Below are 20,949 nucleotides of genomic sequence, written 5' to 3'. Positions count from 1 at the left end.
TACAGACTGCATTACATTTTCCTCCAGGATTTCCCTGTATTTTGCTGCATTCATTTTACTCTCTACCTTCACAAGCCTTCCAGGGCCTACTGCAGTGAGGCATCCCCACAGCATGATGCAGCCACATCCATGCTTCACAGTAGGATGGTGTGTTTTTGATGATGTGCAGTGTTTTGTCTTGTGGCCAAAAAGTGCAATTTTGCCTTCAGACCATAGAACTTTTTTCAGCTGACTTCAGAGTTTCCCAGCTGCCTTCTGGCAAACTTTAGCCAAGATTTCATGCGAGTTTTTTCAACAGTGGCTTTCTCCTTGGCACTCTCCCCTAAAGCTGCGACTGGTGAAAAACCTGGGCAACAGTTGTATGCACAGCAACACACATAAAAGTTGCTGGTGAACGCAACAGTCCAGGCAGCATCTCTAGGAAGAGGTACAGTCGACGTTTTGGGCCGAGACCCTTCGTCAGGACTACCTGAAAGAAGAGCTAGTAAGAGATTTGAAAGTGGGAGGGGGAGGGGGAGGAGGAGATCCAAAATGATAGGAGAAGACAGGAGGGGGAGGGATGGAGCCAAGAGCTGGACAGGTGATAGGCAAAAGGGATATGAGAGGATCATGGGACAGGAGGCCTAGGGAGAAAGAAAAGGGGGAGGGGGGGAAACCCAGAGGATGGGCAAGGGGTATAGTGAGAGGGACAGAGGGAGAAAAAGGAGAGTGAGAGAAAGAATGTGCGTATATTAATAAGTAACGGGAGGGGGAGGTGGGGCATTAGCAGAAGTTTGAGAAGTCAATGATGGCATGAACATTGACTTCTCAAACTTCCGCTAATGCCCCACCTCCCCCTCGTACCCCATCCGTTATTTATTTATATACACCCATTCTTTTTCTCTCTCTCCTTTATCTCCCTCTGTCCCTCTCACTATACCCCTTGTCCATCCTCTGGGCTCCCTGCCCCCCCCCCCCGGTCTTTCTCCCTTGGCCTCCTGTCCCATGATCCTTTCATATCCCCTTTGCCAATCACCTGTCCAGCTCTTGGTTCCATCCCTCCCCCTCCTGTCTTCTCCTATCATTTCGGATCTCCTCCTCCCCCTCCCACTGTCAAATCTCTTACTAGCTCTTCTTTCAGTTAGTCCTGACGAAGGGTCTCGGTCCAAAACGTCGACTGTACTTCTTCCTAGAGATGCTGCCTGGCCTGCTGCGTTCACCAGCAACTTTTATGTGTGTTGCTTGAAATTCCAGCATCTGCAGATTTCCTCGTGTTTGAATTGTATGCACAGACATTCCTATCTCAGCCACTGAAGCTTGTAACTCCTCCAGAGTTGTCACAGGTCTCTTGAAGGCCTCCCTCACTAGTCCCCTTCTTGCACGGTCACTCAGTTTTTGAGGACGTTCTGCTCCAGGCAGATTTACAGCTGTGCCATACTCTTTCCATTTCTTGATGATTGACTTAACTGCACTCCAAGGGACATTCAGTGACTTGGAAATTTTCTTGTATCCTTGTCCTGACTTGTGCTTTTCAATAACCTTTTCAGGGAGTTTCTTGGAGTGTTCTTGTCTTCATGGTGTAGTTTTTGCCGGGATACTGACTCAGCAGCAGTTGGACTTTCCAGATACAGGTGTATTTTTACTACAATCAATTGAAACACCTTGACTGCACACAGGTGACCTCCACTTAACTAATTATGTGACTTCTAAACCCATTTGGCTGCACCAGTGATGATTTGGTGTGTCATATTAAAGGACTGAATACTTTGTATTTTATATTTGTAATTAATTTAGATCACTTTGTAGGAATCTGTTTTCACTTTGACGTGAAGGACACTTTTTCTGTTCATCAGTGTCAAAAAAAATCAAAGTAAGTTCACTGTGATTCAATGTTATAAAACATGAAAACTTCCAAGGAGATAAATACTGTAAACTTTGGAGGCAATTGGTGTGCTTCGAGAAGCACTTGGATGTGTAGGGAATGGGGGGATATGGACACTGTTGTTGGTTGTCAGTCTTTGTTTATGTATGGTTTTTCATAAATTATATTGAATCTATTTACCTTCCAGTCAATGCCTGCAAAAAAAAATGAATCTCAGGGTGGAGTGTGTGTGTGTGGCCTCCGTCGGTCGTAGTCGACCACGGGTGCTGCGCCTCTGGTAGTCACTGGGAGTGACCTCTCCCAGGGCAGGGCAGAGTTGACATGGAGATCCGTCTGTTGCCCATGCAGTGGAATCCCTTCTCCATGCTGATGACGGATCCAAAGGAACGACGAAAGTCGGTACGGTTTGGTGCCAGCAGCATCACAGGAGTTGCCGTGCCGGTGCTGGGTACAGCAGTCAGCCGCCTTCGGGACTCCGACTCCGAATTTTTCCTCGGGGTTTACTCCCAAGGCCTTTCCCGTGAGCGGGTATAGCCGCAAGGCAGCGGAGGTTTGAAATCGGAGTTTTCCCTCTCCTAGATGAGCTGCCATCTGTGGTTAATGAGCCCTGTCTGCTCGGAGCAACTGGTTTTAAGGCGCCAGTAGCCCGACTTTGCCCCTTCTCCTGTCAGTGAGAACAGCTCCACCAGGCATAAGAACTAGGCCACACGTGAAGGCCAGGAGTTGGACTTGGTTGTCAGAGGCTGTTTGAGACGCGCACCATGAAGAACATTTGCTTAGCAGTGGGAGCTCGTCCCCACTACCACCCTTCGGCTATGACTACCTTTGGAGCCTAAAGGTGGTACATAGTGACATATACATAGTTTGATAATAACGACTTTGAATTCTGAAATTTGATTGTATAGGTGGAAGGATTAGTTCAGCTGTCCATTTGATTACTAATTTAATTGGTTTGGCACAACACTATGGGCCAAAGGGCCCACCCTGTACTGTACTGTTCTATGCCCCATGTTGCAGTGTGGATATCCCCAATGTCTATAAGGTGATGTTGCAGCAGTGGATATAGCTGAAGTGCCAGATGACATTGAACCTGGATCTCCTGATTGCTGATATTGCATGGTGTTGTGCTAATCCTACACTACCGTGCTGCCCTTTAGATAGTTGAAGGCAGGGGTTCTCAGCCTGGGCTCTACAGACCCCTTGATAGGGGTCCCTGGCATAAGAAGGTTGGAGACCCCTGATTTAAAGAGATTTAGGCCAAATGCAGGCAAATGGGACTAGCTCAGTAAGGTACCTTGGTCAGAATCAAAGATATGAGCCAAATGGCCTGCTTCTCTGCTGCATTACTCTCTGCTTCTAGAACTTCCTTGTGACTCTGTGGTCGGAACCAGAAGTCTGAAGCCTCGATACCAGATGATCCCTGAGAACCCTCTTCAGAATTAAGAGGAATGTTTCTCCCCAGACAGGGAACCGGAATAAATCAGAGTCAGTTATTATCACTGACGTGTGTCATGAAATTTGTTTTGCAGCTGCAGTGTAAGACATAATTATTATGTTACAGTAGGAGATATATTTTAAGCCAAAGTAGTGAAAAAAGAGCACAAAATAGTGAATTAGTGTTCATGGTCTGTTTAGAAACCTGACAGCAGAGGGGAAGAAGCTCTTCCTAAAATGTTGAATGTGTGTCTTCAGGCCCCCGTGTCTTTCATGATGGTAGTAATGAGAAGAGGGCATGTCCCAGATGGCAAGAGTCCTTAGTGATGGATGCCAACCTCATGAGGCATGGCCTTTTGAAGATTTGGAGTTGAGTATAAGAAGAGAGGGGAAAGACAGTTGGGGGGATTGGGGCTGATGATCTCGCGCTGCTAATACAATTATGTATCCGTACAGGTCACCCGTCTGTTGCTGAGGTTTGGAGCGGATGCCAGTGTCAGCGGAGAGGTTGGCGATAGACCCCTACACCTCGCCTGTGCGAAGGGCTACCTCAACATTGTCAAACTGCTGCTTACAGAGGCTAGCTCGGCCGACGGTGAGACCACTGTAACAGGGCAACACGGGGACGGTTTGTGTCATCGTGGGCTGTGCTCCAGACCTGGGCTCTGGCTGACGGATTCCCGTTCCAGGCTGTGGGGGGCGGGGCTGGGCAACCTGGAAGTCGGAAACCAGACAATCGAGAGCTGCTTCCTCACTCCGAGCACAGGAATAGAAAGAGGTTGTTCGGCCTGTCTAACCTATCCCACCATCAATGTAACCATAGCTGATCCGCTCCAGGCTACATCTCCTCTTCAGTGGCAATCCCCCATCACCCTCAAACCCCTGACCTGTCAAACATTTCTCTCCCTCCTCTTTACACACTCCCAGTGATTCAGTCTCCACACCCCCGGGTGGAAAATTACACAGATTCCCTTCCTTCTGTGAGAAGCCCCGGCACACCTCAGTTTTAAATGTCTGCCCCCTAATCCTGTAACTGTCCCCTTGATTGAGGCGTTCCCACTGGTTGAAACACCTTCACATCTCCCCTGTCGCATCCCCTCAGGATCTAAGATGTTTCATTAAGATCACCCACATTCTGCTAAACTCCATAGGAGTTAGATTCAACTTCTTTAACAGCTCCTGATAGCATCACTGTGAGGTGTGACTGTGGTGATATCACTGTGAGGTGTGACTATGGTGATATCACTGTGTGGTGTGACTGTGGTGATATCACTGTGGCGGTGTGACGATGGTGATATGACCGTGTGGTGTGACTATGGTGATATCACCGTGTGGTGTGACTGTGGCAGTGTGACTGTGGTGATATCACTGTGTGGTGTGACTGTGGTGATATCACTGTGAGGTGTGACTATGGTGATATGTCTGTGTGGTGTGACTGTGGTGATATCACTGTGAGGTGTGACTGTGGCAGTGTGACTGTGGTGATATCACTGTGAGGTGTGACTGTGGTGATATCACTGTGAGGTGTGACTGTGGTGATATCACCGTGTGGTGTGACTGTGGTGATATCACTGTGTGGTGTGACTGTGGTGATACGACCGTGTGGTGTGACTGTGGTGATACGACCGTGTGGTGTGACTGTGGTGATATCACTGTGTGGTGTGACTGTGGTGATATCACTGTGAGGTGTGACTGTGGTGATATCACTGTGTGGTGTGACTGTGGTGATATCACTGTGAGGTGTGACTGTGGTGATATCACTGTGTGGTGTGACTGTGGTGATACGACCGTGTGGTGTGACTATGGTGATATGACTGTGAGGTGTGACTGTGGTGATATCACCGTGTGGTGTGACTGTGGCAGTGTGACTGTGGTGATATCACCGTGTGGTGTGACTGTGGTGATATCACTGTGTGGTGTGACTGTGAGGTGTGACTGTGGTGATATCACCGTGTGGTGTGACTGTGGTGATATCACCGTGTGGTGTGACTGTGGTGATATCACTGTGAGGTGTGACTGTGGTGATATCACTGTGAGGTGTGACTGTGGTGATATCACTGTGTGGTGTGACTGTGGTGATACGACCGTGTGGTGTGACTATGGTGATATGACTGTGAGGTGTGACTGTGGTGATATCACTGTGAGGTGTGACTGTGGCAGTGTGACTGTGGTGATATCACCGTGTGGTGTGACTGTGGTGATATCACTGTGAGATGTGACTGTGGTGATATCACTGTGAGGTGTGACTGTGGTGATATCACCGTGTGGTGTGACTGTGGTGATATCACTTTGAGGTGTGACTGTGGTGATATCACCGTGTGGTGTGAGTGTGGTGATATCACTGTGAGGTGTGACTGTGGTGATATCACTGTGAGGTGTGACTGTGGTGATATCACTGTGTGGTGTGACTGTGGTGATATCACTGTGAGGTGTGACTGTGGTGATATCACTGTGAGGTGTGACTGTGGCAGTGTGACTGTGGTGATATCACTGTGGCAGTGTGACTGTGGTGATATCACTGTGTGGTGTGACTGTGGTGATATCACTGTGAGGTGTGACTGTGGTGATATCACCGTGTGGTGTGACTGTGGTGATATCACCGTGTGGTGTGACTGTGGCAGTGTGACTGTGGTGATATCACCGTGTGGTGTGACTGTGGTGATATCACCGTGTGGTGTGACTGTGGTGATATCACCGTGTGGTGTGACTGTGGTGATATCACTGTGAGGTGTGACTGTGGCAGTGTGACTGTGGTGATATCACTGTGGCAGTGTGACTGTGGTGATATCACTGTGAGGTGTGACTGTGGTGATATGACTGTGTGGTGTGACTGTGGTGATATCACCGTGTGGTGTGACTGTGTGGTGTGACTGTGGTGATATCACTGTGAGGTGTGACTGTGGTGATATCACTGTGTGGTGTGACTATGGTGATATGACTGTGTGGTGTGACTGTGGTGATATCACCGTGTGGTGTGACTGTGACAGTGTGACTGTGGTGATATCACTGTGAGGTGTGACTGTGGTGATATCACTGTGAGGTGTGACTGGTGATATCACTGTGTGGTGTGACTGTGGTGATATCACCGTGTGGTGTGACTGTGGTGATATCACCGTGTGGTGTGACTGTGGTGATATCACTGTGTGGTGTGACTGTGGCAGTGTGACTGTGGTGATATCACTGTGAGGTGTGACTGTGGTGATATCACTGTGTGGTGTGACTGTGGCAGTGTGACTGTGGTGATATCACTGTGAGGTGTGACTGTGGTGATATCACTGTGTGGTGTGACTGTGGTGATATCACTGTGTGGTGTGACGATGGTGATATCACTGTGAGGTGTGACTGTGGTGATATCACTGTGTGGTGTGACTGTGGCAGTGTGACTGTGGTGATATCACTGTGAGGTGTGACTGGTGATATCACTGTGTGGTGTGACTGTGGCAGTGTGACTGTGGTGATATCACCGTGTGGTGTGACTGTGGTGATATCACTGTGTGGTGTGACTGTGGTGATATCACTGTGTGGTGTGACGATGGTGATATCACTGTGTGGTGTGACTGTGGTGATATCACCGTGTGGTATGACCGTGTGGTGTGACTGTGGTGATATGACCGTGTGGTGTGACTGTGGTGATATCACTGTGTGGTGTGACTGTGGTGATATCACTGTGTGGTGTGACGATGGTGATATCACTGTGTGGTGTGACTGTGGTGATATCACTGTGTGGTGTGACTGTGGTGATATCACCGTGTGGTATGACCGTGTGGTGTGACTGTGGTGATATGACTGTCTGGTGTGACTGTGGCAGTGTGACTATGATTGTATGACTATAGTGACCTACACAGATGTTTCGCTCTCTACCTCTGCTGCGTTTTCTGTCTACAAATCTGTCTTTGTGTTCATTGATTTGCTCTCCATGCCCTCTGTGGTGGACAATTTCACAGGTTCACCTCTCTCTGAAACCCACCTTTCTCCCCACCCACATATCACAATTTATAGCTAACATGAAGGTAGAAACCATCCCTTCACACCGATCCAAGCCGTACCTCAAGTGAGCCATCAGTATTCATACCAACCCTGTTCCCCAACACTGGTCATGACTGATATATTAAATACACAACAGTAACCAGCTGTGTCTTGGTGATTCAAGTCCCTTGGGGAGCCAAGTGCTCGTGCAGATACTTGTTCAACATTGTGAGGGTCTCTGCCCCAACCTTCCCCTCAAGCTGTCAGTTTCAGATTCCACCCTCCCTCTCAGTATCCTGCTCCAACTACACCCCCCCCCCAACCCCACCGGAACACCTAGCCTTTTCCCCTAACCTCTACCCTCTGCTGTCTGCTTATAGCTGCCTCTCCAGTGGGGAAACATTTCTCACAGTCTCTCCATGTATGCTCCTTAGTTATAGAGTCTTTCAGTACTCCAGCACAGAAAAGGCCCATCAGCCCATCTAGTCTGTGCTGACCTGTTATTCTGCCTAGACTCATCGACCTGCACCTGGACCATAGCCCTCTGTTCCCCTCTCATCCATGTATCTATCTGAACTTTTCTTAAATGTTGAAATCAAACTTGTGTCCCCCATTTCTGTTGGCAGCTTGTTCACCAATCTCACCACCCTCTGAGTCAAGAAGTTGTCCTTCAGGTTCCCCTTAAACATTTCTCCTTTCACTCTTAACCTGTGACCTCTATTTCTCACCTCACCCAACCTCAGCGGAAAAAGCCTGCTTACATTTACTGTATCTACACCGCTCATAATTCTGTTTCCCTCTTCCAAATCTCTCCTCAATCTTCTACATTCTAGGGAATAAAGCCCAATTGTTCAACCTTTCCTTATAACTCAGGTCCTCAAGTCTCGGTACCATCCTTGTAAATTTTCTCTGCACTCTTTCAATCTTACTTACATATTTCTTGTAGGTAGGTGACTAAAATTGCACACAATACTCCAACTTGGCCCTCAGCAACATCTTGTACAATTTCAACATCATATTCCACTTCTTGTACTCAATACATGGATTTAAAACCTTTCTTTACCCATCACACTACTTTCAAGAATCTCTCTGTTCTACTGCACTTCTCAGTGCCTTACTACTTACTATGTAAGACGTACCCTGGTTTGTCCACCCAAAGGGCAACATTTACCTTGCACTTTTCTGCATTAAATTCCATCTGTGACGGGATCCTGAATTACCCCTATGAACTGTGCTCGATTACCCCTGTGAACTATGCTTTTGAAAAGAGAGAGAGAAGTATTTAACACTGACATCTTGTTTTTAAGAGAGAGAGAGAGAGATGAAGACTGCTCACAGTATGTTTACATTTTTACAAGGACACTGCCTGCTTGGAAGTTCTTACAGACAGAGAACGGAGGAGCTGTTTGAGAGACACTTGGTATTCAGCACGGGGAGATAAATAGAAGGTCAGATGATAGACCTTGGTTTTGGACACTGAATAAGCTTGTTGTGCCTACAGAAAAAGTGGGTTTTGGAGGATCGATCAGGCGGATCCATCAGTGGCTCTCGCAGTGTGAACAGGGTGTGACCGGTGGGGAGTTATTAGTTCCACCACAGAAGAACGGTCCCCTTTGTCATGGTCACAGTCGGTGACTTCTAAAGGATTTCGGAGGACAAGGGGAAAATCGATGGCGTCAGCTCACCTGAAGACTCAAATCTCTCCTTCTCTCTCTCTCCATCACTACTCAACTCAATACCACCAACTGAACTGAACTTTACTCATCATCGTAAGACTGTATCTATTTACCCCTAGACTTGAAGAAGCTTGATTTTTCATATATTTCCACACTTACTTATATCTAATCATTGCTAACCTGTTTTATATATCTGCATTTATATTACCGTATTGTGTAGTTACTAATAAATACCATTAGTTAATAGAAATCCCGGACTCCAAAGTGTTTTCCATCTCTGCTGGTTCTTTAACCCGTCACTGGGTACGTGACACATCTGCCATATTTCAGTTCATTTTCCCAGCTGGTCCAGATCTGCTGCAAGTTCTGATACTCTTTGCTGTCCACTGTACCCCCATTCTTGGTGTCATCTGCAAATTTGCTAATCCAGTTAACCACATTATCATCTGGACCATTGATATAGATGACAAACAACAATAGAACCAGCACCGATCCCTGAGGCATTCCACTCGTCACAAGCCTCCAGTCAGAGAGGCAACTCTCTACTATCACTCTCTGGCTTCTCCTGTGAGGCCAATGTCAAACCCAATTTACTACCTCATCTTGAATGCTGACCAACTTTCCATGTAGGACCTTGTTAAATGCCTTGTTAAAGTGCATGTGGACAACATCCACTGCCTTGCTTTCATCAACTTTCCTGGTAACTTCCTCAAAAAAACTTTTTCAAATTGGTTAGACACTACTTACCACACACAAAGCCATGATGAGTATCCTTAATCAGTGTCTGTCTTTTCAAATACTTATATATCTGGTCCAATAACTTGCCCACTACTGTTGTCAGGCTCACCAGCCTATAATTTTCTGGTTCATTCTTTAAACAGAACAACTTTAGCTATGCTCCAGTCCTCCACACCGGACTCGTGGCTGCAGATGCTTTAAACATCTCTGCTATGGCTCCTGCAATTTCTGAACTAGCCTGACAGACGGTCTGAGGGAACACCGTGTCAGGCCCTGGGGATTATTTATCCAGCCTAATTTGCCTCAAGACAGCAAGCACCTCCTCCTTTGTAATTTGTATAGGGTCCACGACTTTGCTGCATTGACTCACATCTCTAGATTCTGTGTTTGTCTCCTGAGTAAATACAGATGCAAGAAGTCCATTTATGACCTCCCCCATCTCTTGCAATTTCATACATAGGTTACCATTCTGATCTTCCAGAAGACCAATTTTGTCCCTTGTTATCCTTTTGTTCTTATTCATATCCCTCCATACCCCTCCCATCCATGTACTTCTCCGAATTTCTCTTAAATGTTGCATTTGAACCCGCATACTCCAATTCCAGTGGCAGCTGAGTCCACACACTCATCACCTACTGACTGATCAAGTTCCCCTTAAACATTTCACCTTTCACCCTTAACCTATGCCCTCCAGTTCAAGTGTCGCCCAACCTCCGAGGAAAAAGCCTGCTTGCATTTACCCTATTTCTATATATAACTCTTCAAATTCCCCCTCATTCTCCTTTGCTCGAGGGAATCAATCCAACATCTAAATCAAATGTTTCTAGTAATTTAGGTTCTCAAGTCCTGGCAACTTAGTACAGAGTACATTTTCTCTGTACTCTTTCAATCTTATTGATCTCCAGAAACACCTTGCTTGTTTTGGCTTAGTTGTATCTTCAATGATACTAATGAGTGTTATTCCCTGTTCCCTGGTGATCCCAGTTAATTCCCTGGACAACGAGGACCACTCTCCTCTCCACTTCTCCTCCCGCTTTGGCCACCATGAGATCGTCAGTTACTTGCTGCAGGGAAACTTCGGGGTGCAGCCTCATGCCGTGAACATCTACGGAGACACAGCTCTACACCTGTGAGTTAAAACCAAACTACAGAAGGAATTTGGGATGGAGGAGGGGTTGAGCAGCACCCGTGGTGGTGAGGGAGAGTTGGCCAGTGATAGATCAAGTCCTTGCATAGGGCTGAGTGTTGAGTGAAAATAAATTTGTTATAGTTGGAAAAATGGATTGGAAGATGGATTTTAATGCAGACAAGTGTGAGGTGTTGCACTTTGGGAGGACAAACCAGGGTAGGTCTTACACAGTGAGTGGTTGGGTACTAATGGATTCTGATGTTTTTGATGCAAGGTTCTTTTTGGACATCAGGAGAGAGGCATCAAACTTGTTGCTCCCAATTGTTTTATTAAGAGTTAATAGAACGAAGTGTTGTTAATGTCAAGGTGCAAACGTTTAGTTGCTAAATTAGAGTGACTAAAGGCTAAAAGAAAAAGGTGACCAATGTGGTCTTGTATTCCAAAGATAAGAAATATTCCATTCAAATTCGTAGATAAGAGTTAACCAATTAGATAGTCCCAATTCAAATAGTACAACACCAGAGAAGCTTTCAGAGCTTTCCAGAATGATACAAAGAACTGTAACCACGAAGGGACACACTAAACAATTGCATATACATACTGTGACCACTAGGGGACACACTGAACAACTACATATATATACTGTGACCACTAGGAAACATACTAAACAATTACCTGTATTAAGTAGTTATATAAAATACAAAGGGGCATAAACTGTTAAACTGCAAAGAAAATGACAATTAAACAGTATAATCCAGAAGAGCTGAGGAGTGCGGAAGAATAGAGGGATCAGGAAGCACAGTCCATAATTCCTTGAAAGTGCTGCCACATGAAGATAGGGTTGTAAAGAGAAATTTTAACACGTTGACCTTCATAAATCAAAGTATTGAGTACAGGAGATAGGATCTTAGGTTGGAATTGTATAAGACATTGGCGAGGTCTAATTTGGAGTATTGTGTCCAACACACACAAAATGCTGGAGGAACTCAGCAGGCCAGGCAGCGTCTATGGAAAAAGTATACAGTCGATGTATTGGGCCGAGACTCTAATCAACAGTGATTAGAATTGAAAATAGTCTGATTGGCCTGTTCTCCGCTATGTCTGCAGACATATTTGTGGGTTTGGCATAGGATCTGACCCAATGAACATGCTAAAATCTGATTTTCCACAGAGGTGGTGGGTAGTGGACTGAGTTGCCAGAGGAGGTGGTGGTAGAGATGGATACAATTGCAAACGTTTAAGGACCCTTGAACAGAAACATAGATAGGAAAGGTTTAGAGGGATGTGGGTCAAACCCAGGCAAATAGGACTTGCTTGGATGGGAATTCTGGTCAGCAGGGACAAGTTGGGCTGAAGGGCCTGTTTCAGTGCTATGTGACTCTCTGTTGTGTGCTATGTAACACTTACTGGTATACAAAGGGCCCAAAGGATTGTTGAGGATCCCTACAATCCATCTCACAGTCTCTGACTCACTACCATCAGAAAGGAGGTGCAGGATCATCAGGACGAGGCCTGGACTGGATATCAGCTTCTTCCCTCAGGCTGTGAGACTGATAAATACCCTGCCACCACTGAGGTCTCATCACCAGGACAGCGAGCTGTTTACTCTTTACTGCATTTCGAACTCAATGTTATTAACTTATTTATGGCAGTGCTTTGCTTTATGTGCTGTGTGGGATCTATGTTTTGTGGGTGCACCGTGGTCCGGAGGAATGTTGCTTTGTTTGGTTGTTCATTTGGCCAGTCAGATGACAATAAACGTGAACTTAACAAGTCGGAAGGGTCTCAGACCCTCGGTCTGATCCAGGACAAGTTGGAGCTCATTCCAGCCGGCAGGAAGCCCCTTCTCCCACAAAAGAATCTCATCCCACAAAATTATCACTGCGCTGAAGGTCAAAGCTGAGACTGCTCGGTGTTAATACCGTAAGACATTAGGCCATTTGGCCCTTTCAATCGTGCTATCCCTCTCAACCCCATTTTCCTGCCTTCCTCAGTAACCTTTGATGCCCTCACTAACCAAGAACGTGCCAACTTCCACTGTAAATATACCCAATGATTTAGCCTCCACAGCCATCAATGGCATTGAATTCCACAGATTTGCCAACTTTTGCCAGAAGAAATTCCTCTTAATTTCTGTTCTAAAAGGATGTCCCTGTATTCTGAGGCTGTGCTTTCTGGTCCTAGACTCCCCCACTGTCCGCAACATCCTCTCCACATCCACTCTATCTAGGCCTTTCAATATTCAATAGATTTCAGTGCGATTCCACCCCCCCCCCCATGCTTCTAAACTCCAGTGAGTACAAGCCCAGAGCTATCAAATGCTCCTCAGAAGGTTAAACCTTTCATTCCCAAGAGCTGGTAATCAAGAGGGGCTCTGGGGGCCCTCTTGGGTTAAAGGCCCCTCCTGTCTCTGCTGCGAGATGCAGCCCCTCCCAACTCCACTCTGAATGGGGAGGCTGGAGACCCAGGTATGTCCCCTTCAGCAGTTACAATGAGGAATTGCAAAGGGGTTCCACCTGGAGGACAGAGGGAATGGGGAGGTGGGGGGGGTGGTCAAGGGATGGGGAGGAGGAGGTGGAGCATGGAGGTGGGGGTCGGAAAGGGTCTGGTATGAAACCAGAACACCAGCACGAAGGAGAAGGGCTGAGCTACCTTCAAGTCCCCTGTGATGGTTGACGGATCAGGATCAGAATCAGGGTTAATATTACTGGCATACAGTGTGTCATGAAATCTGTTGTTTTGCAGCAGCAGTGCATACAATATATAATAAAAACTGTAAATCACAGTAAGTAAATTAAATGCAAAATGAGGAGGAAAAAGTATTGAGGTAGTGTTCATGGGTTCATTGTCCATTCAGAAATCTGATGGAAGGGAAAAAGCTGTCCCTGAATCATTGCGTGTTTGTGTCTTCAGGCTCCTGTACCTCCTCCCTGATGATAACAATGAGAAGAGGGCATGTCCTGGCTGATGGGGGTCCTTAATGATCGGTACCGCCTTTTGACAGTGTCCTGGGTGCTGGGGAGGCTGGTGGAAATCTAGGGGCTGAATAGCCCGCTGGTTTTGGCCTTGCAGTGTGTGAGTGGAGCAGTGACTGCTGCTGTTTGTTCATCCCTCAGGGCCTGTTACAACGGCAAAATGGAAGTGGCCACTGAACTGATCCGTCTCTCGGGGACAGAGAGCCTGACCAAGGAGAACATCTTCAGTGAAACCTCCTTCCACAGGTAGGTGTCGCTTGGCCAGAACCTTCGGCCTTCCACCTCAGCCTCTCTCCGGCAGCCCAAGTCTGACCACCCGAGCTTCTATCCTTTCTCTTCTTTGTCTGCAGCTCCTGCACCTATGGCAAAAACATCGAGCTGGTGGAGTTTCTGATCAACCAGAACGCCATGAGCATAAACCACCAGGGGAGGGACGGACACACTGGTGAGAGTATTTGTGGTGTCAGTGAGTCGTCCTGCACATGGATATGCCCTTCGGCCCATCATATCCCTCCCACCACCACCCCATACCAACCCCATTCCGGCACTTGGTCTGCACTCTTCTCTGCCTTGGTCATTCAGATGCTTGTTTAATGCTGTGAGACACTCTGCCTCCAGCTTCCCCCTCTGTTAGTAAGTTCCAGAATCCAACCCCTGTCTAGGGGGAAAATATTCCACCTCAGATCTTCACTCAATGTCTTCCTGCTCACGCTAAGCTTCTCCCTCTTGGTTTTGGACATGTAGACTTATTGACGTCCAGACAAACAGCAGAGTCCCTTGCAGAACGCCACCGGTATTAGATCTTCAGTCAGAATCACATGCTTTACCATGACCCTCTTACTTCTATGGCCAAGTCAAGTTTGAATCCAATCCACCAAGTCCCCATGGATGTTGATCTTCCGGACAAGTCTTCCATGATTGGCCTTGCTAATGTCCATATAAACAACATCCACTGTCCTGTCCTCATCTTCATCACCTCATCAACTAAACTGTTTCAGGAGTAAGACATGACCTTCCTCACACAAAGCCATGCATTTTATCTCTAAAAAGTCTGTGCTTTTCCAGATGTGAGCAAATCTTATCCTTAAGAATTAGAGGAATCCTCCTCGCTAATCATTAAGAATCACCAGCCAAATATTGTTGCTGGTTCATTCTACTGCCTTTCTTTAACAAAACAAAAACATTGGTTTTCCTCCATCCCTCTGGGCCAAAGCTGTCGCTAAAGGGGAGACAAAGATCTGTCAACACCCCTGCAGTCTCCACTCTCACCTCTCTCAATAACCTGGGATAGATCCCACTGACCCTGGGGAATTATCCACTTCATTCTTCAAGGGACGCAAAACCACCACATCCTGATATCAACAGCCTCGAGTATCAGCACCTCCTCCCTGATCTCCCTCTCCTTTATGTCCTTCCCTCGCCTTCATCATTTGGCTTTCCCCTTGAGTGGTCCCTTGTGAATCTCTTGTTTTTTAATGAATTTATAAAATACCTCGGGATTCTCAATTCTCCCCACCAAGGATATTTCAAAGCCACTCTAACTCATCCTCAAATTCAAGTTTAATTGTCATTCAGCCACACATGAATGTAGCCAAATATAACAGTGTTCCTTTGGGGCCAAGGTGCCAAACACATTACTAACAGCCCAGAGCCCACAGTACAAATAGCACAGATGGTTATGGTTACAGGAAAAAAAACATAGTCACAAAGAAAAATAATAATAATATAGCCCATCCCTGAGTGACATGACTAGATTGATGGTATACACACACAAAATGCTGGAGGAACTCAGCAGGTCAGGCAACATCTAGGAAAAGAGTACAGTTGACCTGAAATGTCGACTGTACTCTTTTCCATAGATGCTGCCTGGCTTGCTGAGTTCCTCCAGCATTTCGAGCGTGTTGCTTGGATTTCCAGCATCTGAACATTTTCTCTTGTTATTAGATTGCTGGGGAGGCAGGGTTTGAGGGTCGGCACAACATTGTGGACCGAAGGGCCTGTACTGTGCTGTACTATTCTAATGTTCTATGTATGTTGTCCTAGTCCAGCTTGTCCTTCCACTAAGTGAACACTGGAGGGCAGCACAGAGCAAACATTAGAGGGCCTGATTCTCTGATGCCCTGTTTTAAATTCTCTCCTGATGCCTTTGTATTCCTCAAAGTCCCTATCTCATTCCGGTTTCCTAAACCTTTTTCCCTCTTACATACCTGAAAAATGAAACATAGATGCTTCAGGACTTTTCTTAATCTTACCAGGTAGTGATATTTCGGTCCTCTTTGCTCTCCTAATTTCTTTTTATGTGGCCCCTACATTTAGAATCAGGTTTATTGTCACTGGCATGTGTTGTAAAATTTGTTAACTTAGCAGCAGCAGTTCAATGCAATAAATTATATAGAAGAAAAATAAATTAATAAATTGCAGTAGGGAAGAAGCTGTTCCTGAATCACTGAGTGTGAGCCTTCAGGCTTCTGTACCTCCTACCTGATGGTAACAGTGAGAAACGGGCATCTCAGGGTGCTGGAGGTCCTTAATAATGGATGCTGCCTTTCTGAGACACAGCTCCCTGAAGATGTCCTGGGTACTTTGTAGGCTGGTACCCAAAATGGAGCCGACTATATTTACAAACTTCTGCAGCTTCTTTCGGTCCTGTGCAGTAGCCCCTCCATACCAGACACTGATGCAGCCTGTCAGAATGCTCTCCATGGTACATCTATAAAAGTTTTTAAGTGTATCTGTTGACATGCCAAATCTCTTCAAACTCCTAATGAAGTATAGTCACTGTCTTGCCACCTTTATAACTACATCGATATGTCGGGACCAGGTTAGATCCTCAGAGATCTTGACACCCAGGAACTTGAAGCTGCTCACTCTCTCCACTTCTGATCCCTCTGAGGATTGGTATGTGTCATTCATCTTACCCTTCCTGAAATCCACAATCAACTCTTTCGTTTTACTGACATTTAAGTACAAGGTTGTTGCTGCGGCACCACTCCGCTAGTTGGTATATCTCACTCCTGTACGCCCTCTCATCACCACCTGAGATTCTACCAACAATGGTTGTATCATCAGCAAATTTATAGATGGTATTTGAGCTATGCCTAGCCACACAGACATGAGTATATAGAGAGTAGAGCAGTGGGCTAAGCACACACTCCTGAGGTGCACCAGTGTTGATCATCAGCGAGGAGGATATTTTATCACCAACCCGTACAGGTTGTGGTCTTCCGGTTAGGAAGTCGAGGATCCAATTGCAGAGGGAAGTACAGAGGCCCAGGTTCTGTAACTTCTCAATCAGGATTGTGGGAATGATAGTGTTAAATTCTGAGCTATAGTCGATGAATAGCATCCTGACATAGGTGCTTGTATTGTCCAGGTGGTCTAAAGCCATGTGAAGAGCCATTGAGATTGCATCTGCTGTTGACCTATTATGGCGATAGGCAAATTGCAATGGGTCCAGGTCCTTGCTGAGGCAGGAGTTCAGTCTAGTAATGACCAACCTCTCAAAGCATTTCATCACTGACTGTCAACGTGAGTGCTACGGGTCAATAGTCATTAGGGCAACTCACATTATCCTTCTTAGGCACTGGTATAATTCACAACGCGCTGGAGGAACTCAACAGTTCGGGCAGCATCTGTGGAAACAATCAGTCGACGTTTCCATGGATGCTGCCCGACCTGCTGAGTTCCTCCAGCGCGTTGTGAGTGTTGCTTTGACCCCAGCATCTGCAGAGTATTTTGTGTTTACTGGTATAATTGTTGCCTTTTTGAAGGAAGTGGGAACTGCCGCCCGTAGCAGTGAGAGGTGGAAAATGTCTTTGAATACTCCCACTAGTTGGTTGGCACAGGTTTTCAGAGCTTTACCGGGTATTCTGTCGGGGTCTTCTGCCTTGCGAGGGTTTTAAAGACAGTCTAATATCAGCCTCTGAGACAGAGATCACAGGGTCGTCAGGTGCAGCAGGGATCTTCACAGCTGTAGTTGTGTTCTCCTTTTCAAAGCGGTCGTAGAAGGCGTTGCGTTCAGCTGGTAGTGAAACATCGCTGCCATTCATGCTATTGGGTTTCTCTTTGTAGGAAATATTGTCTTGTAAACCCTGTCGGAGTTATCGTACATCCGATGTTGCCTCCAACCTTGTTCAAAATTGTCACATTGTCCTTGAAATAGCCCTCCACAAATCATACCTGGTTTTCTGGTACAGGCCTGGGTTGCCAGACTTGAATGCCACAGATCTGGCCTTCAGCAGATGACGTACCTCCTGGTTCATCCACGGCTTTTGGTTTGGGAATGTACGTCAAGTCTTTGTAGGCACAACTACAGCATACTCATCCAGATTCGAAGATGAATCCCGGAATATAGTCCAATCCACCGATTCGAAGCAGTCCTGTAGGTGCTCCTGTGCTTCTCTTGTCCATACATTCTTGGTCTTCACTACTGGTGCTGCAGTCTTCAGTCTCTGCCTATACTCAGGGAGTAGAAGTACAGCCAGGTGATCCGACTTCCCGAAGTGAGGGTGTGGAATAGTATATAATGGTGGTGTAGCAATGGTCCAGGTGTTGTTTCCTCAGGTATTGCAAGTGATCTGTTGATGGTAGTTGGTTAGTGACATTTTCCAGACTGGCCTGGTTAAAATTCCCCAAGACGACAGTGAAGGCGTTAGGGTGCGCTGTTTCATGCACATTGATCCCGTTGCTCAGATCGTCTAAAGCCTGATTGCCATTGGCCTGAGGTGGAATGTCTATGCTATTCTGCACTCTGACAGAGCCTCGGCTGTGTACCTCCACAAACTTCCTTTTCTCCTTACCCAGCAGGTAATATTATTTTAAATGTTCATTTAGAAATACAGTGTGGTAACAGGTCCATCTGGTCCAATGAACCTGCACTGACCAATTACATCCACATGTCCAATCAATGTACTAACCACTATGTCTTCGGATAAGGAAGGAAACGAGAGCACCCAGTGGAAACCCATACAGTCAGGAGGAGAACATGCAAACTCTTCACAGACAGCAATGGGAATTGACCCAGGTTGCTAACGCTGTAAAGTGTTAAGCTCGCCGCTACGTTACTGATATCCCTGTGATATCTGTCGTACCCCTGGACTTGCTATTGCTCGCTCTGGACCCTGTTTCCCACAATCCCTGTAATCTCCACTTCCTGCATTCCCTTGGATCACAGAAAAGAACACTACAGCACAGTACAGACCCTTCAGCCCACAGTATTGTTCTGACCTTTTAAAAATCAATCCAATCATTCTCTCCTGCATAATCCTCCATTTTGCTATCATCCATGTGCCTATCTACGAGTCTCTTAAATGTCTCCTCTACCACAACGTTCTGTGCTCCCACCACTCTCTGTGCAAAACTACTACCTCTGGCATCCCCCTATACTTTCCACCAGTCAAAAGATTTTGATTTTGATTCCGAAGAGTGCTATATGAGGTCATTCTTACCCTTGTCCATTAGGTTCTATAATGAGTCAGCCTATAGCTTGGGATGTGATCAGACCCTCCTTGTTAGACTGTTTAAGGCAACTTATTGTTTCTTTATTCTTTCTTATCTTCTAATATTTGTATATTTATGCACATGTAATGCTACCATGACGCTGTAATTTTCTTTGGGCTGAATAAAGTATCAATCCATCCATCTATTTATCTATCTATCTATCAGCTCCCTGCACTGTTCACTGAAAACGCAAGTACATTGCTGTGTAATATGAGGGGTAACATCCAATAGACTGGAGAGTAGATGGCTGTGCTGGCTTCTCTGAGAGTCACTGATGTCCCTGATCTCAATCCACACCAGGGTTGCACAGTGCCTGCTACCATGGCCATATCCGGCTGGTACAGTTCCTGCTGGACAGAGGGGCCGACATGAACCTGGTGGCGTCTGACCCCAGTCGCTCCAGCGGGGAGAAGGACGAGCAGACGTGCCTGATGTGGGCGTACGAGAAAGGTGAGTCACTACCAGGAGAGACCGTTAGCGGCTACAGTAGGGAGAAGTTGAGCTAGAGGCTGACATGAGTGATTCAAAGACGTGGGCAACCCCAGTGCAAAGAGGTGGTACTGAGGGAGGGTCACACATTGGAGGGGTGGTACTGAGGGAGGGTGGTATTGAGGGCGGTCATACTGTGGGACGGTTGGTACTGGGGAAGGGTCATCCTGTGGTTGGGTGGTATTGGGAGGGGTCACACTGTGGGAGGGGTGGTATTCAGCGGGGGTCACACTGTGGGAGGGGTGGTACTGAGGGAGGGTCACACTGAGGGAGAGGTGGTACTGAGGGAGGGTCACACTGAGGGAGGGGTGGTACTGAGGGAGGGTCACACTGGGAGGGGTGGTATTCAGCAGAGGTCACACTGTGGGAGGGGTGGTACTGAGGGAGGGTCACACTGGGAGGGGTGGTATTCAGCGGGGGTCACACTGTGGGAGGGGTAGTACTGAGGGAGGGTCACACTGAGGGAGGGGTGGTAATGAGGGAGGGTCACACTGTGGGAGGGGTGGTACTGAGGGAGAGGTGGTACTGAGGGAGGGTCACACTGTGGGAGGGGTGGTACTGAGGAAGGGTCACACTGAGGGAGGGGTGGTACTGAGGGAGGGTCACACTGTGGGAGGGGTGGTATTCAGCAGGGGTCACACTGTGGGAGGGGTGGTACTGAGGGAGGGTCACACTGTGGGGGGGGTGGTACTGCGGGAGGGTCACACTGTGGGAGGGGCGGTACTGAGGGAGGGTCACACTGGGAGGGGCGGTACTGAGGGAGAGTCACACTGTGGGAGGGGCGGTACTGAAAGAGGGTCACACTGAGGGAGGGTCACACTGTGGGAGGGTGGTACTGAGGGAGGGTCACACTGTGGGAGGGGTGGTACTGAGGGAGGGTCACACTGAGGGAGGGGTGGTACTGAGGGAGGGTCAGTGGTGTTTCAGTGTAATGCCATTGTGGATTGGGGAATTTCACAGCTAACGCTGCTGTTCGATCTCTAGGCCATGATGCTATTGTGACCTTGCTGAAACATTATAAACGACCACAGGATGAATCTCCCTGCAATGAGTACTCGCAGCCTGGAGGAGGTGAGTCAGGCAGAAAGCCTCCTCCCCAGAAACACAGATCATTCTCATTTCACAGCCTCTGCATCACTGGTATCATTCCAGTTCTCAATGAACTGGGTCAGAATTCACCTC

General features: G+C 47.1%; 1 protein-coding gene across 1 annotated transcript in view; it reads left to right on the top strand.

Annotated features, from left to right (window-relative positions):
- Window positions 1-20,949, top strand: part of tnni3k (TNNI3 interacting kinase) — a 167,140-nt gene that overhangs the window by 62,113 nt on the left and 84,078 nt on the right. The window contains exons 9-14 of the mRNA XM_072273253.1: window positions 3,752-3,890; window positions 10,660-10,804; window positions 13,921-14,025; window positions 14,130-14,224; window positions 19,579-19,728; window positions 20,752-20,838. Of these exons, the coding sequence (XP_072129354.1) occupies window positions 3,752-3,890; window positions 10,660-10,804; window positions 13,921-14,025; window positions 14,130-14,224; window positions 19,579-19,728; window positions 20,752-20,838 (721 nt within the window). The remainder of the gene's footprint in view (window positions 1-3,751; window positions 3,891-10,659; window positions 10,805-13,920; window positions 14,026-14,129; window positions 14,225-19,578; window positions 19,729-20,751; window positions 20,839-20,949) is intronic.

The sequence above is a fragment of the Mobula birostris genome, chromosome 12, assembly GCF_030028105.1.
Source record: "Mobula birostris isolate sMobBir1 chromosome 12, sMobBir1.hap1, whole genome shotgun sequence".
NCBI classification, from domain to species: domain Eukaryota; kingdom Metazoa; phylum Chordata; class Chondrichthyes; order Myliobatiformes; family Myliobatidae; genus Mobula; species Mobula birostris.
The sequence above is the reverse complement of the archived record's forward strand: the minus strand, read 5'-3'. Positions and strand labels throughout refer to the sequence as shown.